Here is a 24,772-nt window from a genome sequence, read left to right as displayed (position 1 = left end):
GATGAGAACCTGGATCAATAATCAATCACAGAGGTTGAAAGAGAGAGGAGAGTTTAACCTAACAGAAGGATGAGGAATCCAACCTCAAACTTTTGGGTTAGTGGGCAAATGCTGAGCCACTGTTTGATCTAAATTACCATTGCCACTACAAGTGCAAATACTCCTGTAAGCACTACTAGGACTACTACAACTGTTACTACTATTGGTACTACTACTACTACTATTGCTACTACAACTAGTACTACTGCTATTGCTACTACTACTACTACTACTACTACTACTACTACTACTACTACTACTGTTACTACTACTGCCGTTACTGCTCACAGTATGGACACGTGTTTTTCAGTACAATAAACACAACCAAAATGATGAAAAAAGTGCTTTCTACTTGTAAAGTGACATACTTTAAGTTGTAATGTGAGTTTATTTTTTCATCCCAGATGTGATGTATCATATTTTCACGGTGAGATTTGGTTGTAGCTCAACTGCGTGACTGAAAAAAAAAAAAAAAAAAAAAAGGATTCAGATTCTGAGAGTCCCGGCAGTTCCTCCGCTGTCCCGCAGACGGCGCCTTCTCAAACCAAACTTTTCCTGAAACTTTTTTCCGAACACACCCAGTGACGTCACCGCGCACACCGCCGCCAGTCTGCGCTGAAACGACCAAGACCCGAGACTGGAGCAGAAAGTCCCCAAAAGTGCTCTACAGCGCGGCCAAAATCTGGGACGAACCCGGGACTTATCTAGGTCTGAGCCGGTCCAAAACCAGGTCTGAGCGAGGACTATACCGGGACTAAACCAGGAGTTGGAAAAGGTGCAAAAGGAGACAAGGAAACCCCCAGAGGTCTCGCGCAAAACCGAGTCCGGACCAAAGGGATTACGCACAGAATTTGGACCAAACTAGGACTTAACCAGCACTAAACCAGGACCATGTCGGTCTCAGAGGAACCCGACGGAGCGCGCCCCCGATACGGCTGTGAGTGCACGCACGCACACACATACATACACGGCACACGCACGCGCTCTGCAGCACGCACGGGACTTCCGCGTTTGAAAGAAAAGCGCATCAGATCTGTGCCAAAAATGGTGCCAAAAACAGCTCCAAAAACAGCCCCAAAGTACGACTAGAATGACGCATACGGAAAAAACTGAACCAAAACCCGGGACTGGACCAGGATTAGACCAGGTTTAGTCGGGGTTTAGTCCAGTTTCAGACTGGGTTTAGACCAGGTGAAGGTTTTAAAAATGTCGTGGGAAAGTCCTGAAGAAGTTTTGCAAACAATTTGTAGGGGCGTGATTTAGAGACTGAATGAAAAAGAGAAAAAAAAAACAGGACTAAACCAGAAGTAAAACAGGGCTAAACCAAGACTGGTGCAGGTTTAGAATAGCCTATTGATGACTGTTTTGGACAAGCTTTTCACGGGTGTCTCACGTTTTGGAGCATCACAGGATCAGGACTGAGATAAGAAAGGGCAAAAGAGGAGAGGAGCGAGAGGGAGGAGGGAAAGAGGGAGAGGGAGTTCGATGAGGAGAGGAAGAATGAGAGGGAAGGGGAGAGAGTTAGAAAGGAAGTGGGTGGGGTGAGGGAGATGGGTGGGGATGGGTGAGGCAGCAATGAGGTGTGCTCTGTCATAACTGTAATTACAAAATACAATGATCCACATTTCCAAACTCCATCTGTGTCTGAGACCTGAAGGAAAACCTGACCAGGATTTAGATCAGGAGCAGGACTAAGGACCAGGTTTAGACCGGGTTTAGACCAGGTTTAGACCAGGTTTAGACCGGGTTTAGGCCAGGTTTAGACCAGTATTTTTTTTTTTTTTCTGATCTGGTTCATCAGCTACTCTAGGCTGAGTCTGCTCAGTCTGAAACCTGCACACACTTCATTGGTCTCCTTGCGTCACCTCTATCCCCCCCCCCCCCCTCCTCCCCCCTCCTCCCCCCTCCTCCCTCTCTCGGGCTCTCTCTTTATCTTCCTCTCATCCCCACTCCCTCCCCATTTGCTGCTGTAACCTCCGCTCCAGAACAGTCCTCTCTTTCACTGCATTCCCTCCCTCCTTTCTCCCCCGTCTCTCTCTCCTCTCTCCACCCGTCTCTCCACCCGTCTCTCCCCCTTCTCTCCCCCTTCTCTCCCCCCTCTCTCCCCCCTCTCTCTTCTTTTCCGGATGCTCAGAGTCACTTCACAGTTGAAAGCATTATTCATTTACTCCACACGAGGAGAAGTGTGTGAAGTGTCTTGCCTGAGGACACATCAACTGTCCAGCTCTGAGCCGGACTCTAACGTGTCCATATGTTTCAGATACTTAAAGGGCCCGTATAATACTATTTTCTGATCTATCTTAGAATGTTTTTTCCTCATCACAAACATACCTGGAGTTGTCTTTTGTTTCAGTCACACATGTTCAACACACAAACTTCTCTCAAACTGAAAACTCAAACTCTGTTCCACCTTGTGATGTCATGTGATAATACAAGAAGTGCACATGCTTCATACACCTTCACTGGAATCATTTGGATAATTTCAGCCTTGGAATTTCCAATCTACTGAACTAAAAGTAAAAGATAACTGGTAACTTCAAAACTACCACTTCATGACCTCACAAGGTGGAACAAAGCATTTTGAGCTTTGGAGATGTAGACTCAGCATAAAGTATGTATAAAGATGTAGACTAATAATAAAGGGTTATTCAAACATGTATCAATTTTGCCTAGGGCATGTGACCTTGCTGTAGTGTGACATGTTTAGGACACATTTAGAAGACACAGCCTCCACAGCTTGAGCTAGGATTGCACAATTTTGGGGGAAAAAATTGATTTTCGAATTTTCTAATCTCTTTTGACATTGCGATGAGATTTGCGATTTATGTTTTAAAGGAAGCGTATAGGAGCATTCACATCTGAGCAGACAGGAGCAGGCAGGAGCAGATGGGGGCAGACAGGGGCAGACAGGCAGGGGAGTATCCTCTGTCTCCTCGGCTACCAGTGAAATGTGACATTTACACAGAAACTGCAGACGCCAAACCTCAGAACAGAACCTCCACTTTCTCTCCTCTTTTCATTCTCTCTCTCCCTTACTCTCCCTCTCTTTTTCTCTCCTTCTCTCCCTCACCCCGCCCTCTCCCTCGCTTTCCCTTACACTCCCTCTCTTCTCGCTCTCTCATTCCGCATTTCCCCTTCTTTCCTCTCTCTCTTGGTCTCTCCCTCTCCCTCCGTCTCTCCCTCTCCCTCCGTCTCTCCTCTGAATGTGCTGCTATGTTCTCAGGGTCTGAATTTCTAATGCGAAAAATGTCATTATTCAACCTTAAACTTCAGGTCAAGTCTCCAGACTGTCCCAGGAGCAGACTGTCCCAGGAGCAGACTGTCCCAGGAGCAGACTGCCCCAGGAGCAGACTGCCCCAGGAGCAGACTGCCCCAGGAGCAGACTGCCCCAGGAGCAGACTGCCCCAGGAGCAGACTGCCCTAGGAGCAGACTGCCCCAGGAGCAGACTGCCCCAGGACCAGACTGATATTGACACTTTAATTGATGTGAAATTGATAAATTGGTGAAAACAGGTTGTGTTTTAACTAAAGTGCAGATGCTGTAGCCTGTTAGCAGCTAAATGACTCATGTCAATCTAATAAACACGCAAAAACACTCTTTTAACTTAATATTGTGATTTTATTTTGTAATTTCTAAGCAGTAAATTAATGTTAAGTAAATGAATAGTGTTTAGCAAAAAGCATTTGGGGCTGTTTCTCTCTAAACTACTCTCTCTATGTCTTTGAATCATTCCAATGAAACCAAATTAAAAAAAAAAAATTAATTAAATATTTAAATTAAATAAATTAAATTCATTAATTTACAGCTTCAGTAGTTGCTAGCCCGTTGAGCTGCAGAAATCCACTTCTACTGTCACTCTAGAGCTTTGTAAATGCAATTAAAGGCTCAGGCTTTCTTCTACACTTGATAATGTGTTCATCCCATTGTGCAACAATAATCCACGATATCTGAAACCCCCATAAAGTGTTTTTATTACAGCAGACGCTGTTAGTTTCTATGGGAATTCTCTACCACTATGGTGTTTGGATGTGCATGGTGGCTGTATCATGGTCTTTGTATTAATATTTTATTTATATATATATATATATATATATATATATATATATATATATATATATATATATATATATATATATATATATATATATATATATATATATATAATCTGAAGTGGTGTTGGATGACGTGGAGCATCTCTTTCATTTTCCATTACTCACATGCGTTATACTATTTGTATATTGATACTTGTGACATCACACTGCGGATCTTCTACATGTATGCCTATGGTGGAATGTTCAGCTGTTACCATGAGACACAATGCACACATTAGCAAACACTGTCAAAAAAGGTTTTAAAATTGTTTGAAAACTCCCAAAAAAAATTTAAAAAAATGTAGCAGTGCGTGTAGGCATGGAGTCTCTCACATGTGTTTGTAGTTGTATATCTGTGTATTATGCATATATTGGTATATTAATATTGTTTGTTCATTTGTTGATAGCGGTGCTTGATGGCGTGGAGCGTCTCACGGCCGAGGAGATGGATGAGCGGCGGCAGCAGAACATGGCCTATGAGTACCTGTGCCATCTGGAGGAGGCCAAGAGGTACTGCACCCTGACTTATAACCTATGACCCCTGTGACCTGTGACTCCTGTGGCCTATCACCCATCACCCCTGTGTCCCTTTTACCCTCTCTGGTGGTCTGGGTTCTGACCTGATTTAATCCCTGGTTGAGTCCTGGTTGGGTCCTGGTTCAGTCCTAGTTCAGTCCTGGTTGAGTTCTTTAGCACTTTATACTTTTTATTGTAAAGAGGAAGGAAGTGAGTCAGAGTGATTGTTTAGAGAAGCCGTCGTCATGGAAACGCTTCCTGTGGCAGCTCTTTAGCAACGAGTCACATGACTGGGCCAATACCACGATGATAATAAAAAACACTCTTTTTTTTTAGACAATAGAATGTCACTTTCAACATTAAATGGTAGCACCTTCTTTTATATTCACATGTGGCCTTATATCTGTGTAATCCCTCAGTCGTTCAGGTAGGTTCCTTAGTGGTCCATGGACATATACTAGTCTGTCTGGTTCTTATTATACAGCTCAAGATCATTCTAAAGCTATTTAGGAAGGGTTCATTTCTGTCCTATGAATGTGACTTTTTTTAGTATCGATACTTGCTCAAATGAGTATCTAGTTTTGATACTCATTTTTAAATCTATTAGTATTAGATTTTTGATTCTTTTGACAACCCTACAGTATAATTTACAGTGTAACAGTACATGCACAGTATCTTTGTAGTACTGGGCGTTGGTTTAGTTCTAGTTTAGTCCTGGTTTAATCCTGGTTTAGTCCTGGTTTAAACCTGGTAGGTCTAAATTTTTTTGTATTTTTTAAATCAGCTCTTTTTTGCTCAAATCGAGTGAAGTGAAATACTCAGTATTTAAATGTTGCTTATTATTTTGAGCTCTCTGCCTAACCCTAACCCTACTCCTCTGACCATAAGCCAGGGTCACAAGTTCGATTCCACCTCCACATCTGTGCCAACTGCCCCAGGGCGGCTGTGGCAGTGTCCAAGGCATCAGGACTTACACTGGGACCAGAATGAATCTTGTGAATGCTGTTGAACCAGTTGCTCTAGTTGTAGTCCTCAACCAGTCCTGGTTTGGTCCTTGGGTTAGTCCTGGTCTGACTTTGGTCTAGTTCTGGTCTAGTCCCGGTCTGGTCCTGGTGTAGTCCCAATCTGGTCTCAGTGAGAGTCTCTGCAGGATTCCTCACATCGTTCACATTATATTTCAGTTTCAGAATTCTTCACATGTTTCAGAGTTTACATAAGGACAAGTTTCAGATGTTTGAAGCGTTACTCAGACAGGAGCAGACAGAAGCAGAGAGGAGCATAGAGGAGCAGACAGGAGCAGAGAGGAGCAGACAAAAGCAGAGAGGAGCAGGCAGGAGCAGAGAGAAGCAGGCAGGAGCAGACAGGAGCAGAGAGAAGCAGGCAGGAGCAGAGAGGAGCAGACAGGAGCAGAGAGAAGCAGGCAGGAGCAGAGAGGAGCAGAGAGGAGCAGGCAGGAGCAGACAGAAGCAGAGAGGAGCAGACGGAAGCAGAGAGGAGCAGACAGGAGCAGAGAGGAGCAGACAGGAGCAGAGAGGAGCAGACAGAAGCAGAGAGGAGCAGACAGAAGCAGAGAGGAGCAGACAGGAGCAGGCAGGAGCAGAGAGGAGCAGGCAGGAGCAGAGAGGAGCAGACAGGAGCAGAGAGGAGCAGAGCGCCAAAACAAACATGGTGTCACAGACAGAAGCACTTGAGGCTATTTTCACAGAAACACAGACAGTTTAGTTTTTGACAAATGTGCAGAGGGAAGTACTGTGTGCATTTGTGACGGGAAAGATGTTTGTGCTTTTCTCTCATCTGGCTTGGAGATTTTTCAAGAGAGACAGAGAAGAGAGAGAGTAAAAAAAGAGAGTGAGGGAGAGAAACAGTGAGGAGTGAGGAGGAGAGAGCACAGAGAAAGAGGCAGTGTGTGAGACAGCAGAGGTTTAAGGGGAGGAGGGAGGGGGGTCTAAAAACAGAAGTGAGTCAGATTCAAACAGGAAGTGACTCAAGTGTGAACACACAACTCTGTACAGGTCTAAACCAGGTCTAAACTGGGTATAAACCAGGTCAAAACTGGGTTTAAACCAAGCCTAAACATTGTTTAAACACATTTTGAACATGGTTTAAACCAGGTCTGAACTAGGTCTGAACTAGGTCTGTAACAGGTCTGTAACAGGACAAAACCAGGATTGAACTAGGACTGAAACAGGACTAAACCAGGATCTTGATCAGGAGTATATATCTGTGTGTACTCTATGATGTGTGGGGAGGACTTCCTGAGGATCCGTTCTCAGATCCGGTTTAGATCCTGATGAGATCCACCTCTGACTCGGACTTCCTCTGGTCTAGACTCCAGAACAGGAAGTCTGTAGCTACAGCGCTCATGAGCAGACACCAGATTGAACAGTGCGGGGAACATCTATAAGTGATTAAATCTGTAATTTCTGTTTAAATAATGGGATTCTACTGCTACTGCTACTACTAGTACTTCTACTGCTAGTACTGCTACTACTTCTACTGCTAGTGCTGCTACTGGTACTGCTACTTCTACTGCTGCTGCTACTAATACTACTACTACTACTGCTTCTAATACTACTATTGCTACTCCTGTTACTGCTCTGATTTGAGATTTATATCTTAATAATAAGATTCTGTTTAAAGTTCATACTTTAAACATGTCCATAAGAATTAACAAAAAACCTAAATCTGAACTGACAAACTAATACAATCACATTTCAGAACATGTTTGTACAGACCTAAACTACAGGGTTAACAATATTTATGCAGGGTAAGCCCCGATAGAGATACACGAATGATAAAGTGTAGTTTAGATGGTGAGAGTGAGGAGACAGGTGCAGGGGACAGGTGCAGGGGACAGGTGCAGGGGACAGGTGCAGGGGACAGGTGCAGGGGACAGGTGCAGGGGACAGGTGCAGGGGACAGGTGTAGCAGCAGGACTTTTATAGACACACGGTTAAGAAACAGGATGATGTTAGATTCCTGTCATATCTATGGGACAAGGACACACTCAGAGGACCAGACAGGAGCCAGAGGAGCAGAGCCAGAGGAGCAGAGCCAGAGGAGCAGAGCCAGAGGAGCAGAGCCAGAGGAGCAGAGCAAGAGGAGCAGAGCCAGAGGAGCAGAGCCAGAGGAGCAGAGCAAGAGGAGCAGAGCCAGAGGAGCAGAGCCAGAGGAGCAGAGCCAGAGGAGCATATTTCAGATTATAATCAACAGTAACAGGATATTCATCTGAACAAGCATAGATACAGATAAAAATCACACACATGGTGAAATTGGAGAAGCTGCATTTATTTCTTAAACAAAAAGGAAAATTTGTTTATATTTACATTGCAGTATTAGTTCAGTGTTGAGTTTCAAACCTTCATCTCAGTATAATATAATAGTATAAAAGTAGTAAAAATGCTGGTGCAGGTTAGAGATCAACTGATGTTTGTTTTGGTTTTTTTTTTCATCTCCAGTGCTGACACTGATTGTTTAGAATCCAGAACAACCAATGAGCGATAAGATCTGCCAATATTTTGGGCCAATTTGGACTATTTGGACTATTAAGATATTTTATCTTTTGGTAAGTGTTAATATAAAGCTTTGTGTGTATTTTTTAGGGAGCAGATCAATCAAAACAAAATATCTCTGCTGGAGATTTAATGCCGTTAGCTGATACACTAAAAAGTAAAAATATAGGCTCAATATATCGGCCAACTGATATCTATCGGTCTATCTCTATTGCAGGTGACTGGCATGTTACAGTGTCTCTGCAGTTGCAGTAGTGAGGGTTTTGTTCAGGTGCTGTTCTGAGTCAGACAGTGTTTAATCAGGACAGAGGCTCGTGGGAAAATATCCTTTATTAAAGCATGACTAATGATTTCCTTAAAAACATGTTTCAGCTTCACTGGGCCTTTAGTAGGGTACACACATTAAGGCGACGTTTTGCTTTGTTGTGTGTGTGGCTTCAGTCCAAGTCTGTCGTAAACACATATTTCACATGTCGACGGGGCGGATCTGTCAGAGTAAATCACTTTCATATTCGGGTGAAGCGTCTTGCCCAAGGACACAACAACAATTCTTACTGCTTGGAGCTGGGATCAGACTGCAGATCATCTGGTTATGATCATCTGGTCCAAATATATACGTGTTTATTGAGTTATTTTTACTGTAATAATGTTGGTAAAAGTACCCTTACAAGTGCAGTTTAGATCACATAGTACTTAAGCAATACTTTTACAGTAAAGTTGTGTTTTACAGTACTTTGACATTACAGTACTTCAGTACATTACGTACTTGGTGCCGCTGTGGCATTGTTCCAGTGACTTTAGTGTTTGTTTTGGGGCGTGATGCTTTTTAAGACACACTTTCACATTACTCCAGACACCAAGACACCAAGCTCAAGATTTAGACCTGGTTTACTCCTGGTTTACTCCTGGTCTAGTCCTGGTCTAGTCCTGGTCTAGTCCTGGTCTAGTCCTGGTCTAGTCCTGGTCTAGTCCTGGTCTAGTCCTGGTTCAAATCTGGTTCAATTCTGGTTCAGTCCTGTTTCAGTCCTGTTTCAGTCCTGTTTCAGTTCTGTTTCAGTCCTGTTTCAGTCCTGTTTCAGTCCTGGTCTAGTCCTGGTCTAGTCCTGATCTAGTCCTGATCTAGTCCTGATCTAGTCCTGATCGAGTCCTGATCGAGTCCTGATCGAGTCCTGATCGAGTCCTGATCGAGTCCTGATCGAGTCCTGATCGAGTCCTGATCGAGTCCTGATCGAGTCCTGATCGAGTCCTGATCTATTCCTGATCTAGTCCTGATCTAGTCCTGATCTAGTCCTGATCTAGTCCTGATCGAGTCCTGATCTAGTCCTGATGTATTCCTGGTCTAGTCCTGGTCTAGTCCCGGTTCAGTCCTGGTCTAGTCCCGGTTCAGACCTGCTTTCACTACTCTTCTCTCAGTCTCAGTCTGAGGTGTGAGATTCCTGAGCTGTGATGTTTTGATTCCTGTGATTCTTTCAAACTCAAACACAAACTTCTCTGTCTTAAATGTTCAGAAAAAAACACAGGAACTGAAAACTATGGCTTCAGTTTGGGTTCAAACATGGGAGACAAATTTTACAGCTCCGGTGTTGATCAGTCTCTCCTCTCACCTGTCTCCCCCATCACCTGTCTCTCCTCTAGTCTTATCCCATATCCTGTATATATCTCTGGACATATCTATCCCACTAGCCCCCACTTGCTCTTTGGTTGCTACGATACTCATGGACGGAATTCTAAATATGGAATTTAGAATTCCAAATTCCAAATTCGCTATAACTGGTAGCCTTGATGAACTTCATTTAACTGGACCCGAATACTGTGGGTGATAACTGACTCCCTCCTCTCACCTGTTTGTTTCATCCATCTCACCTGTCTCTCACATGTCTCTCACCTGTCTCTCACATGTCTCTTTTACAGGTGGATGGAGGCGTGTCTGGACGAGGAGCTCCCACCCACCACGGAGCTGGAGGAGGGGCTTAGGAATGGAGTGTATTTGGCCAAACTGGGACACTTCTTCGCTCCTCAGACGGTTTCTCTCAAGAAGATCTATGACCGAGAGCAGACACGATATAAGGTGCACTTTTAATACTGTCCTTACGGTAAATAGCAGACCAGATATAAGATGCACCTTTAATACTGTACTTGGTAAAGAGCAGAGCAGATGTTGTATTGACCTTATTCCGCTCCGCCCAGTTTTTCCTCTAAATGTGAGTTTTTACTGGACTGGACTTATGGTAAAAATACACAGTGAGTGTGTAAACTGGGCTCACTAAAGGGAAGGTAAAGGGCAAATTTAAAAGTGTTGATCTTCATAAGAAGTAAAACAAATTTTATCTTCAGTTTGGTGTAAGTTCAGAGCGGTTTTAATGCACCAACCAGTCACACAACATCTCTCTTCTGTCCTCTTAACATATCCTCTGTCTCTATGTTTCTCTGTCTCCTTTGTGACTTTATCTCATTAAATTCTCTCTCTCTTTCTCTCTCTCTCTCTCTCTGACTCTCTCTCTGACTCTCTTTCTCTGACTCTCTCTCTCTGACTCTCTCTCTCTCTGACTCTCTCTCTCTTTCTCTCGGACTCCCTCCCTCTGTGTCATTAAACTGTCTATGTCTCTCATTGTGCCTCTGTCTTTTATAAAACTATCTGTCTCTTTGTTGCAGGCCACAGGTCTTCACTTCAGACACACAGACAATGTGATCCAGTGGCTCAACGCCATGTCGGCCAAGGGGCTGCCCAAGGTATTACACTGTATATGTGTATCTACATGACCGGTCAACAGTTTGGACACACTTTTATGTTTTTGTTCTTTATTTCAGTGATTATTTACACTGTAGATTCTCACTCAAGCATCAAAACTATCAATGTAACAAACATTGACATAATCTCAAAATAACTCCAAACCTGTTTTTGATTTCTTTGTTTTCTTAAATATCCCTTAACGCACTATTTTGCACTTTTTGCATTTCTTGACCCTGACATAACAGACCTGTGAAGTGAAAATCATTTCAGGAGATTTCATCATGAAGCTCACAAAGCAAAGGGTGTATACTCTTTGAAGATATAAAAACACACACACGCACGCACACACACACACACACCCCCACACACCCACACACACACACACACACACACACGTGTACCTTACTGTATACTAAACTATATTAAATAATTAAATGTTCATCAAAGACTGCACAAGTTCAGATATGTTTCCATGTAAATAATCACGTGTTATTTTATGCAGGCCCTCTTTGTGCATGGCCCCTCATATTACTGTTCATGGTAAAAGTGATATCTCAGGAAACACATTTTCTGAAATACATTTAGTGTTTCAACAGCCTACTGTCTGAACAACTATTTGCTGTTGGCAGAGTGGTTAGCACCACAAGGGCTGGTTTGATTCCTCTGTGAAGTTTGTATGTTTGTTTGTTACTGCCTGCTCCTGTCTGCTCCTGTCTGCTCCTGTCTGCTCCTGTCTGCTCCTGTCTGCTCCTCTCTGCTCCTCTCTGCTCCTGTCTGCTCCTGTCTGCTCCTGTCTGCTCCTTACTGCTGAGTTGTCTCCTGGTTTTATCTGATAAGTGTTCTTTGACTAATGGATGATATTCAAACTGACTATTCAAATGTATGTAAAGCTCCACTGTCAGGTGTTTAACCCACAACCTCAGGATAATCACTATGCCACAGTCACAGAGAGAGGACATGCACACCTCCTCCTTACGAAAGGAGGAGACAGGATAACCACTCTGCTGCCTGCCTGTGTAATTAGGTCTGGTCGTGGTAGATCTGGGTGGGGTTCTTGGGTAATCGTCGTGAATCACAGATTTCTTCATAAACAAGTCCTCACTTGCTCCTGAGTCTCTGATCCTGAACAAAACCGGGACTAGACCAGGACTAGACCAGGACTGGACCAGGACTGAACCAAGACTAGACCAGGAATGAACCAGGAATGAACCAGGAATTGACCAGGACTGAACCGGAACTGAACCCAAACTGAACCAGAACTAGACCAGGTCTAGAAAAGTGGACTAGACCAGGACTAGACCAGGACTAGACCAGGACTAGACCAGGACTAGACCAGGACTAGACCAGGACTAGACCAGGACTAGACCAGGACTAGACCAGGACTGGACCAGGACTGGACCAGGACTGAACCTACACTACACCAGGAATGAACCAGGAATGAACCAGAAATGAACCAGAAATGAACCAGGACTGAACCAGAACTGAACCAGGACTGAACCAGGACTAGATCACGACAAAGCCAGGAATAAACCAGGAATAAACCAGGAATAAACATCATCTTCAGATAAAATAATGTCTCTTATAATTGTTGAATGATAAAAAAAATGTTTTCATTTTGTTCATTTCCAGATTTTTTATCCGGAGACGACGGACATCTATGACCGGAAGAACATGCCACGCTGCATCTACTGCATTCACGCACTCAGGTACTATTATATACAAAACTTTTATCATCTTTAAAATAATGTATATAAAAGACACCTGTAAAACTCTTTGCACCACACACTCAAGTCCTAGAACTACATTTCTGTACTGTACTATACTATACTGTTTTACTATATTTAATGTAAAATGTAACAGAGACTTGTAAAACGATCAGGTACAAAGTTCTCTGAATCATGTATAATTCAAACCTGAACACACAGCTATAAGATATATCTGTCATATCATGTTTTCAAATAACACATAAAACTATTCTACATCCATCCTATTTATATGTAACTCCTACATTTAACATTGAACTGACCGTGACCTCTGACCTGTTTCTGTATGCAGTCTGTACCTGTTCAAACTGGGACTGGCCCCTCAGATCCAGGACCTTTACGGAAAAGTGGACTTCACAGGTGAGACCCCAGACCCTGGTCCAGACCATTGACTGTATATATAAATGGACATAGCTAATGCTAATGCAAAGTAGTAGTCAATTCCTACTCTGGCTGGAATTGACTACTCTTCTGTGGCCCCTCTCTCTGTAACTGCTGCTGTTAAGAGCGTTATTCTGACCTTAAAATGTTGGCATTAACCCACTCTACATAATCCTGGAGTTTTTATTTAACTATTTTGTCCCTAAATCAAGATATGAACATCACTCACCTTCTTTTGCCGAGGTTGTTCCCTCTAGTGTTAGCAACAAGTTTGATTGACAGCTTTGCTAAGTACCCAACTTGCTCCTGATTGGCTCTTTGGTTGGTATGATACTCGTGGTTGGATTTCCAAATGTGGAATTTGGCTCCAAATTCGCCCCTATGACTACTAGCATTAATAAGCTTAATTTGTCTGGAGCCAAACGATATGGTGTCCCTTAGTCCACTTCTATACACAAACTATGATCCAGACCCGGTCCAGTCCTGGTCCAGTCCTGGTCCAGTCCTGGTCCAGTCCTGGTCCAGTCCTGGTCCAGTCCTGGTCCAGCCCTGGTCCTGACTGTTCTTTGTGGTCCCAGAGGAGGAGATTAACAACATGAAGTCAGAGCTGGAGAAGTACGGGATCCAGATGCCCGCCTTCAGCAAGATCGGAGGGATCCTGGCCAATGAGCTGTCAGTCGACGAGGCCGCATGTAAGGGCAGCCAATCAGAGCGCAGCAGGGGAAGACATCTGGTCTGACCCACGGGGAGGGCATCTGACACAACTGACACACAGGAGGAGGGGCTCTGATACAGGGGGAGGGCATCTGACACATAGGGTATGGGAGGACATCAGTCTGACACACAGGAGAGGGCATCTGACACACAGGGGAGGGCATCTGACACACAGGGGAGGGCATCTGACACACAGGGGAGGACATCTGACACAGTAGGAGGGCATCTTTGACACAGCGGGAGGGCATCTGACACAATCAGATGCAGTGGAACATCATGGGAGGACATCTGTTGTAACAGAGTCTCTTCTCCAGTGCATGCCGCTGTCATCGCCATAAACGAGGCGGTTGATCACGGCGACCCCCAGGGGACCTTTGCGGCGCTGCAGAACCCGAACGCCATGTTGGTCCAGTTAGATCCAGACTCTGCCCAGGACTATCAGGACACACTGCACCGGGCCAAAGATCAGAAGGTCCAGAGCTCCAGGAAACGGGTGAGAACCAAGACTAGACCAGGACTGAACCAGGACTAAACCAGGACTGAACCAGGACTGAACCAGGACAAAACCAGGAATAAACTAGGAATAAACCAGGACTAAACCAGGACTGAACCAGAACTGAAAATAGACCAAACCTGGACTGAAGAGGGACTAGACCAGGGCTAAACCAAGACTAACTCAGAGCCTGCTGTAGACCAGTTTGGCCCTGGGGACTTGATCAATAGACCTAATCTGGTCTAGGGTCATTAAAGCGTCTGAATGACGGAGGAGAAGCAGTGTTTCCTTTGGGGCAGAGGGAATAGAACCATCTCAGAGCTGTTATAAACAGAAACACAATTATCTGTGTGAGCCTCAGGGAAACGGGACAAAACTGAGTGCCCCCAAACCTCCTCCCAGACCTCCTCCCAGACCTAGACTAGGACTAGACTACTCCCACACTTCCTCCTCCCACAATCCTCCTCCCACAATCCTCCTCCCAGTCCTTTTCCCACATTTCCTCCACATCTCCTCCACACCTCCTCAAACACATCCTCCTAGACCTCCTTACAACCTTCCTCCCAGACTTCCTTATACACCTCTTCCTAGTCCTCCTGCAAGATCCCAGACCTCCTCATACACCTCTTCCTAGACCTCCTCCCACACCTCCTCCCACACCTCCTCCCACACCTCCTCCCACACCTCCTCCCACACCTCCTCCCACACCTCCTCATTAGGAGTTGGTGATATGCCAGAAAAATAATATCACAATTTTCTGGGATCCAGATCATGGTTTCAATGTTATCACATTTAAAGGTCCACTGTCTGACCTGTGTAATAAAGTTGTGTTTTGTTTCATTCACACATGTTTAACACACAAACACACAAACCCACATTCTTCTTTCAAACTGAAAACACTTGTGATGTCATGTGGTGATACAGGAAGTGCTCAACTGTGTTTTTAAACTCCATACACCTTCCTTAGCATCATTTCACTAGAATGACTTCAACCCTGATATTGTCAATCTCTACTGAACTAAAGCTAAAAGGAGCTGTTAACTTGAAAACTACCACTACGAGACATCACAAGGTGAACAAGAGCATTTTGAGCTTTGGAGATGTAGACGGACTAATATTAAGGGGTTACTCAAACATGTGTGAATGAAACAAAGTATGTTTTTGAGGAGGTACCAAGTCAGTTTTGCATAATATAGGATTTTTGAGGTAAATAAATATATTTTTATATTGCTTTTAAGCGATAGCTAAAGCCATCTGCTTCTTCTGCAAATTCAAACTTCACGGTGATTGGTGAAATCCACCTGTCTGTCACTCAAAACATTGCTGAAGCTGACCAATAGGAGTGGATCGGAAATTGTGTCTTTGTTTGAACATAGAGCTGCATTCAAGAGAAAGCTGACGCATCTCAATATGACAATTTAATGAGATCAGGATTTGATTTTATCACATCATACCCTAACGCTACATGCCGTGAATCCTCCTGATCAGAATTCACATCCTGACTCGTATGTCTGTCCTGCCCATAGTGACCCTGTTTTGGTGACATCACTATCATGATTCGGTAATTCTCTATCAAGGCTCAAAAACACCTTTTCCTACCTACAGGGTCCCAGCCATTGACATAAAACAGATGTACAAATGGATGTGCCAACTTTCCGTTTTATTTTTCATTCAGCACCTTGCCACTATATAAGCCTGCAAATAAGTGAATAGCCTTTTTCCCCATTCCACGTAAGCGCTAATACTACTTTATTAAAGTAAACCTATTATACAAAATGGACTTTATAGTTGTTTCCTACTCATTGACCCTCTGTAGATGTATCTGGAGTGATTCGTACATGTTTCTGTTTCTGAACTATCTTATTTTCAAGACAAGGTTTCCTAGGTATAGGTTTTGGCAGTAAAAATTTTAAAAAATCCGCTGCTCACTAGTGTGATGTGCAGCTATCCATAGGAGGCGCTGACAGCATGCGGCGCTTTGTTGTGATCACTTTACAGTATCAGCTCCCACTGGTTCCATTGTTTCTTTAATTAAGCTGTTTTAGATTCATATTGTGATTTCAAAGGTCCAAATTATACCATAATGATCCACGGGTGTCATAGATTACAACTATAGCAGACACAAGCACAATAGGTCTTTAAAGAGTTCCGGGCACAGCAAGAGGAAGTCATGTGTACTGCAACAGATGCATTTCAAAATAAAAGTTCACAATGCTTACACCATCCACACCTCGTATTCGTCAGCTACTGTCAGGCTCTGAGTGACAGGTAGGTTTAACCAATCACAGTGAAGTGTGCACTGTCAAGAGCAGGAGATGACTGGAGCTTTTACAGGCAAAATAAATGTACAGTGACAGGAATTGTGGCATTGATGTTTCACTAAAGAGTTTGTCAAATTTCGCTGCAGCCTTTGAGTTTAAAGTGATTTCTCAGCCAAGAGATAAGATTAAAACTCATTTTTTTCTAAATGAAGTATTTACTACTACGACATAAGACCTGCACAGAAAGGATCAGTTTCAAACTGGGGGTCCTGTTCTACTGCTCTTGGCCCCTGCAGCTACACTTAATGACTCTAAATAAAACTGTAATGAAAGTGTAATAAAATGTACTATAAGTGCTGTGTGGCTGACGGCCATTTTGTCTCTCAGCAAATGGAGAACGCTGAAGCAGAACGTGACATTTACGACGAACTCCTGACGCAAGCGGAGATCCAGGGCAACGTCAACAAAGTCAACAGTGAGTATGACCCTCACCCCTAACCCCTCACCCTAACCTCACACATCACCCTCAAACTCCAGACTTAAGCAGGGATCCATGTATATATATATATATATATGTATATATATATATGTGTATATATATATATATATATATATATATATATATATATATATATATATATATATATAATATATATAATATATATAGATCCCTGAGTTCCAGGAACGTAGCGGCTCGCAGGTTCGCCCCCCCGCACCCTTAACCCTCTCTCTCCCCTCAGTTGCCACGGCGCTGCGGGCAATAGAGGGTGCTCTTCTCAGTGGGGATGAGAACAAACTGTTTGAGGCCCTCAAAGCTCTGGGCCTCAGGAACCTGAACCCTGACAACAAGAGCTGGTACCTCAAACAGCTGCAGGCCGACAGGGACAACAAGGAACAGGTAAGAGTGTTCCTGTCTGCTCCTGCTCTTTGCTGCTCCTGTCTGACCCTTCTCTCTCTGTGGCAGGTGTCGCCAGGTGAAGCCCTGACCAAAGACGAGCTGCAGAATGGAGTAGATGCTGCAAATGAGTTTTCAGACGGATATAACAAGAGTAAGACTTCCCTCTTCCCAAACGTCTTCTCCCTCTCCCCAGACTCCTCCTTCTCCTCAGACTCCTAGTGTTGGTGTACTCTGTGGGGTGTTCTCTCACAGATTTCTCTCTTCTCAGTGTCATTCTTCATTCACTCCATACTCAGTGGTAGTGACACTATTGTAGCCACAGCTGCCCTGGAGCAGACTGACAGCAGCAAAGCAGAAAATCTGTGCCATTGTCCCTTCCCACCAACACTCACACACAACTTTCATACCAAGCAATGTAGGTGATGTGTCTTGCCTAAGGACACAACAACAGTATGCACTAGAGTCACTGTGGCCCCATTCTGGCACCTGGTATTCCTAGCAGTCTCACATCCAAGTGCTGACCAGGCCTAGCCCTGCTTAGCTAAAGAGGTTTGACTAGACCAGGCTTTGGCAGGGAAGTTTGGCCATAAAGTTAGTGGCAGTGGAGAGGACAAACCATACCATGTATACAGAAATGGACTGAGGGAATGTGATCTCACCTACAGCCTTCGTGTTAGTGGGGTGTTAGAGGGGCTCTCTCGGGGTGCTGTGGGTGCTCTGTGGGGTGTGCTCTGACAGGTCTTCTCTCTTCCCTCTCAGTGCTTGTCGCGGTGGAGAGGATAAACGCCGCGATCCGAGCCGGCATTCCTGAGAAGACGGTGGAGGAGTTAATGAGGCCGGAGGCTCAGCTTCCCACAGTGTTTCCTGAAGCTGCAGATCTGTATCAGAGAGAACTGAGCAGCCTCCAGCAGCAGAGCCCCGAAGTGAGCCAGATGCCCTCCCACAGCTTTGTCCCTGTGTGTCGGATGCCCTCCCAGGCTCTTGTGTTCCTGTGTGACAGATGCCCTCTATGTTTCAGATTGTGTCAGATGCACTCTCTGTGTGTCAGATTGTGTCAGATGCCCTCTCTGTGTGTCAGATGCTCTTCCTGTGTGTCAGATGGCCTCATATCTTGTCCTCCCTCTGCAGGGTGCCCTGTCCCACCCCGAGCTGATGGTTGCCGTAGAGATGCTGTCTGCGGTGGTACTGATGAACTCTGCGCTGGAGCGAGGAGATAAAACAGCACTGTGGAACCTTCTGTCCAGCCCTGAGACTGGCCTGAGCAACGTGGACCAGGAGACCGCCCAGAGGTGAGCACACACTCAATGCCCTGAGACACCTTGTGACATCATCAGGTGATCCTCAGAAGGACTCCTCTGTGTTTTTGAAGCCCTTCACCTGAGCTCAAACACAGTTGACCCACTTCAGTCAGAGCAATGATTGTTTGTAGCCTGATTTAAACTGCTTCCCTTTCAGTGCACCTGCAGCAGTCTCAACACCAAGGCTGAATGTGACAGTTTAATATAGATTTTATTGTATTGGTTTAGATTTGAAAAGCTGTTCTTTCTGTTTAATAAAAATAATATTTGTCAAATCAGATGCACAGAGCAGTTTAGATGATTCATATTCATGTACATATGTCTTATATATGTTCAGATATATGGGATTTACATATTATTTTTAAAGTGTAGATGACAGTTTCTGATGATTCTCTAATTTTTACTTTATTTGGTGGGATAATACCAATTGTAAATATAAATGATGCTTTTACACCAACCAAGAAGAAATTTGCCAAGAAATGTTGAAAAATATGTTGAAAATTACAGGAAGTAGAGAGTTCCATTTTAGAGAGTTTTAAACATATTGATGTTACCACACTGGGAGAATTCTGTCCAAAAGTTTGGCACAATTTACACAAGAAACAAATTTTTTTGATACTTTAAACAATATAAAGGTTTATTTTGGTTTATTTTATTTGTCAAATAATAATCTCTGTGTGCCTTAGAGGAGTTTTGTGTGGTGGTTGCTAGGTAACAGTTATGGAATTCTCTAGCATGAGGTCATGATTTCCAACGACAAAGTAAATTTGAAACCTTGCGAAACTGGGATTTTTTTTTTGTAAAACTTTTTTATGTAAAATCTTAAATATATGATCTTAACTGTTTTCGTGAAATGTTTTAGTTCAACCTGTCAGAGGTACTTTAAGGCTTTCGTACTTATTTGATGCAGGTGCATATGTATAAATATGATTTCTGTCTGCATGTCTTATATATTGGCAGATACATGGAGGAGCTGTTACGACTAAAAGCTGAAGCAGGAAGTGAATATTTGACCTGGAATGACATCCAGGCGTGTATTGACCAGGTCAACCAGACTGTGCATGATGAGCACCAGAGTAAGGACAACAAATAAATAAACAAACACTCAAATAAATAAACAAATGCACAAAGAAACACACAGATAAACAAACAAATAAACAAGCAAACAGACAAACAAGCATAACCTATCATGCATAAATCCCACCAAAAATGTGACATAGCACAACTTTAAGGGAACAGCCTCTTTGCACCTGCTTGAAACTTAAATATGCCCAGTTTGATCTGGTCCTGCTGCTGATTATTCACTCTACTTTAAGAGTGACTCTCTGATTGATTGCTGACCTTTAAGAGCAGCTCTATTATTGGTCGCTGTCCTGAGTACCAAAACACAGTTTCATAACAGCACCAGTGCCAAGTCTTAACAATCACTGGATGAATAAGCTCCAGCGCAGTCTGTGCTTTTAATGGTGCTGAGGAGCCATATAAATGGCACATGGTCTAAGAGCTGCTCTCTGATTGGCTCCTTTCCTTTGAACTCCTTCCCTCTGAGCTACTCTCTGATTGGCCCCTCTCTAATTGGCTGTCCTGTCTTCAGGGATCGCTGCAATTGGTGAGATAAACGAGGCGTTGGATGAGGGTGACGTTCAGAGGACTTTGGCATCGCTGCAGAATCCGGCGGCGAAACTCGAGGACATCGACCCCGCCCTCGCTGCACACTACCACGATGTCCTCCAAGGGGCGCGGCGCGAGAAGGCTCATGTGAGTTACAAGAATACTACTACTGCAAATACTATGGCAAATACTGCTAATACTGCAAACACTACTACTTTTACTACTACTTCTACTATTACTGCAAAGACAGTCCCGATTCAGTCCCGATTCAGTCCCGATTCAGTTCCGGTTCAGTCCCAGTTCAGTCCCGGTTCAGTCCAGAGGAAAGTCTGTTTGAGATAAGCCTTGTTTCCTCAGTAGGAGGGGCTTCCTGTTGTGCTCTGGACTCATTATGTAGAAACATTCACTTGATGATGTCATTTGGGACATTATGTAATCATCCACAATTATTGTATATTGAGAAAATTATTACAGAATGAAAATGTAATATAATAACACAGAGACTATGACTTTTACTTTCCTAAAGTGAATTTACAGCCTGAGAAGGAATAAATGCATTTAAGAAAATGCTAACACTCTTCATACTGGGTCAGGAGAAGTTAAATCTAGGGTTAATGATCTGGAAATAACCCTAACCAAAACCAGGATTAAACCAGGACTTTACCAGAGCTATACCAGGTCTGAACCAGGACTAAACCAGGAATGAAGAGGTTTAGACCTCATCCAGAGGCCACACCCCTTTTTCTCTCAGAGTTTGTGGCGGGAACTGTCAGAGCACATGGCCAGATGGTACCCTCTGCTGGAAGAACAGGGAACTGCACACAAGAAAAACTACACTCTGAATTAACGGTCTCTGAGTTGCAAAGGCTGCACTAGCATTGATTAATGCAGTGCAGGAGGTGCGGCAGGTGCTGAGGAGTCATTTTAGCTTTAAACTAACTGGATTTCAGTATTGAAACTGGCAACCCAAATGAGACTCATGTGAGGCTCATTCTGGTTTCTGGCTGGATAATCATCAAAACAAAAACATAAAATTGCAACATAAATAATGCAAATCTTACATGCCCTCTTTAACTATTTACTGCAACATTAACTTCAAAAACAGATATACTCTATAAAACGTGTATTTTGTATACTTAAAATGTTTTAATGTTCTTTGTATTTAAAATAATGAAATGTTGACGTGTGTTTCAGGAGACACAGGACCCGTCTGCTGTGCTGTGGTTGGACGAGATCCAGGATGCTATCCGCCAAGCCAATCAGAACACGGCTGACGCCTTGCTCTGTGAGTAATATTAATACTACTACTGTGTATACTATTTATTTATTTGATTTATTTATTTGATCGCATGTGCATGGACAGACATGATACAACATGAATGTAAATACACTGCATTATAGCCAAAGATTCATTTCCATTTGTTGTCCAAAAGGGGTCATAGTCCAAAATATTGCACGATCCTCATTATTTGCATGTACATTTTATATGCCACTCAATTCATCTTTTGCCCACACATGTATGTCTCCATACTATGGCTACTACTACTACTACTACTACTTCTATGTATACTACAACTATTACTATGTTTTCTCCTGCTAAGTAGTGGTTAGCACTCTTCTCTCACAGTGGGCAGGTCACAGGTTTGGATCTGTGTGAAGTTTACATTTCTTCCTGTGTCTGGGTGGGTTTTGGGTGCATAATACGACAGGTACTCCTGTGAGGTAACCCACTGCTCCTGTTTCTGTTTCTTTGTGATGACAGATAACAATTAAACTTTGACATGTTTTCTCATTACATTATTTGTTTGTTTGTTGCTCCTCAGTCTCCCAGTGCATCCAGGCCATAAACCGTGCGGTGGACCAAGGCGACGCTGCTCAGACTCTGGCCGCACTCAGGAACCCTGGGGCGGGGCTGTATGGGGTCACGGCTGAGTGTGGAGAGACGTACCAGAGTGAGCTAAAAACCAAGAAGGAGCAGAAGGAACCAGGTGAGAACCTCATGAGAACGCACACTCAAAAGACCAGGGATAGGACAGAAGGAAAGGGGGAAGACCATAGCCTGTACATGTCTATGAACATATCTAGCCCCGCAAGTGCTGCTTTCCGAACAGGAAGTGTGCATGGGCGCTCTACATGATCCTGGAGCTTCTATTTCACTATTTAGTTCCGCAGTCAAGATATGAACATTAATAAAAGACCAATCAGGCGCCTTGTTTCCCTGAGGTCGCTCCCAACATCATTAGCAACAGGTCTGATTGACAGTGGAAAGGGGCGTTACCTTCATCACCTGTTAGGTAATGCTAGCTAGCAAGTGGTTGTAATGTTATTTGAGAGGAACTTGTTTAACCGCACAAATCAGCTCACCTGTTTAAGTTCCAGCTAAGTCAGTTCATTATGGTCATACTGTGTTAAAACAAAGATCAAATTGAAGTCTAACTTGCGTAACAGAGCTTTAGCAGTGCTTACAGTTAGCATCACATCCCCAGAGAATGTTGATGACAGGAAGTGAAAGATGTAGTTGAAGATTTTGTATTTTTTGGTATTTATTTGTAAAAAGTCAGATTAAACTCATGATATACAAATTTAATCTGTCTTTATATAAATACATTGTTTCCTAGTACTTTGTTCTGCATAAATAGTAGTTTTTGCAAGAACTCCCCCTGCAGGTGTAGTTTTGTGAGTGCAGCCTGGGTCAGACATACACACATACAGAATAGTTCTGAGAGGTTTTGCCACGCCCAATTGATCAACAGGAAATTTCTTTTGTCCAAAATTATTAAGTTGAATAAAGGCCCAGAATTTTGTTTTTGTTCATTATATTTTAAATTTTGAGGCTCTTTTCCCAGATCACAGCAGTAAATTTTAAAATTATTACACTTTCCTTCAGATATTGGCAGCGAGTGGGTGAAGCACTGGGTGAAGGGGGGACATCATTATTACTACAACCTGAGCTCAGAGGAGGGCACCTGGGTCGAACCAGAGGGGTTTAGTCCCAACAGCAGCCAACTGAGCAAGGACGAGATCCAGGTGAGAGCAACTCCTACAGGACACACACACACACATACTTATCTGGGATGGTCCAATTGCAGCTTCTTTGAGGACCATGTGTTTCTCTGATTTATTAAGCCACCTGTCTATCACTCCCACTCTCTCTCTCTTTCTCTCCCTCTCTCTCTCTCTGCATTATAGTGTGTAGTAACCCTCCCTCTCTCTGTTCAGGGTGCAGTGTCGGGTGTGACCACAGCATATAACCGCGAGCAGTTGTGGCGGGCAAACGAGGCTCTGATCACGCGCCTCCAGGCGCGGTGCCGAGGGTTCCTTATCCGAAGGAACGTCCAGGAGCGGAAAGAGTTTCTACAGAGCCAGAGCCCAGCAGTCACCACAATACAGGTAAGAGGCCACTATACAGGTGAGAGGTCAGAAGAGGTCACTACCATACAGTTAATAGGTCAGAGATCACTACAATTCAGGTCAGAGGTCAGAGGTCATTACAAAATAAATGAGAACCAACACACAGGTCAGACTAAACCTGGAGCGGAGAGAGTACCTGACGAGCCAGAGAACATTAATCAGCAACGATCATTCCCCAAATTTGTGTCAGTCATGTTAGTCATTGGCTTGACTTTATTTTCATTATTTTACTCCAGTTAAAAATGTTTCACTCAGTTAAACCTTAGTTCTCCTTTATTTATGTTAAATAGAGTTTGCAAAGAATGACGGGGCTGGTTCTGGTTTAGTGTATTTCTGCATTCATTAGTTGATTTGATAGTTAAATCCTAGTCCTGGTTTAGTCTTGGTTAAATCCTAGATCTGGTTTAGTCCAGGTTTAGTTCTAGTTTAGACCCAATATGAATAATTTCCTGGTGATATGAATCTGATCATGAATTATCCCAATCTGATTGGCTAAATGTGAGTCATGTGACCACAGGCCCATTGGAAAGGACACAAACAGAGAAAGAACTACAAGGAACGCAAGCAATACCTTAAGGAGCACAGCAAGGAGGCTGTCAAGGTACTAGTACTGCTACTATACTGTTACTCCTATCAATACTACTACTACTGCTGTTGCTGCTACTACTGCTAATACTACTACTGCTGCTGTCCTGTGTTTTTGTTCAGATCCAGTCCATGGTCCGGATGCATCAGGCTCGCAAGAAATACAGAGACCGACTCAAATATTTCAATGATCATGTGAGGAACATTAAAAAAAGAACATAAAAAACCCAAACTTTTAAAAACAGGACATTTCAGAATCACTAAAGTAAATTTAAATCCGTCTATTTCAGATTGATGACGTGGTGAAGATTCAAGCATTCATCCGAGCCAATAAGGCCCGTGACGACTACAAGACGCTTAGTATGTGTGACAATATATCAAACCCTCCATGGATGCAGTGTTTAGTGTATTTTAGTATATATTGTAATATATTGATTGAATATTTTAAATATTTATTTAATATTTCT

The 24,772-nt window shown here is 43.4% G+C and overlaps 1 protein-coding gene across 2 annotated transcripts in view; it reads left to right on the top strand.

The window, feature by feature from the left end:
- The window catches only part of iqgap1 (IQ motif containing GTPase activating protein 1), a 115,963-nt gene that overhangs the window by 78,175 nt on the left and 13,016 nt on the right, over positions 1-24,772 (top strand). The window contains exons 2-23 of one of the 2 annotated variants that reach the window (XM_055220989.1): positions 924-976; positions 4,539-4,641; positions 10,071-10,227; positions 10,812-10,889; positions 12,520-12,596; positions 12,946-13,013; positions 13,613-13,726; positions 14,063-14,241; positions 16,890-16,977; positions 17,243-17,400; positions 17,467-17,551; positions 18,160-18,323; positions 18,529-18,689; positions 19,659-19,774; positions 20,293-20,456; positions 21,504-21,594; positions 22,133-22,297; positions 23,197-23,336; positions 23,529-23,699; positions 24,238-24,321; positions 24,429-24,500; positions 24,596-24,665. In XM_055220989.1, coding sequence (XP_055076964.1) covers positions 931-976; positions 4,539-4,641; positions 10,071-10,227; positions 10,812-10,889; positions 12,520-12,596; positions 12,946-13,013; positions 13,613-13,726; positions 14,063-14,241; positions 16,890-16,977; positions 17,243-17,400; positions 17,467-17,551; positions 18,160-18,323; positions 18,529-18,689; positions 19,659-19,774; positions 20,293-20,456; positions 21,504-21,594; positions 22,133-22,297; positions 23,197-23,336; positions 23,529-23,699; positions 24,238-24,321; positions 24,429-24,500; positions 24,596-24,665 — 2,551 coding nt within the window. In that variant the 5' untranslated portion in view covers positions 924-930. Of the gene's footprint in view, positions 1-619; positions 977-4,538; positions 4,642-10,070; positions 10,228-10,811; positions 10,890-12,519; positions 12,597-12,945; positions 13,014-13,612; positions 13,727-14,062; positions 14,242-16,889; positions 16,978-17,242; positions 17,401-17,466; positions 17,552-18,159; positions 18,324-18,528; positions 18,690-19,658; positions 19,775-20,292; positions 20,457-21,503; positions 21,595-22,132; positions 22,298-23,196; positions 23,337-23,528; positions 23,700-24,237; positions 24,322-24,428; positions 24,501-24,595; positions 24,666-24,772 lie in introns of those variants that run through there. The other variant, XM_033983583.2, reaches the window with a different exon arrangement.

Source organism: Periophthalmus magnuspinnatus, chromosome 3 (assembly GCF_009829125.3).
Source record: "Periophthalmus magnuspinnatus isolate fPerMag1 chromosome 3, fPerMag1.2.pri, whole genome shotgun sequence".
Taxonomy (NCBI): domain Eukaryota; kingdom Metazoa; phylum Chordata; class Actinopteri; order Gobiiformes; family Gobiidae; genus Periophthalmus; species Periophthalmus magnuspinnatus.
Note: the sequence above shows the minus strand (reverse complement) of the source record. Positions and strands in the feature narration are given on the sequence as shown.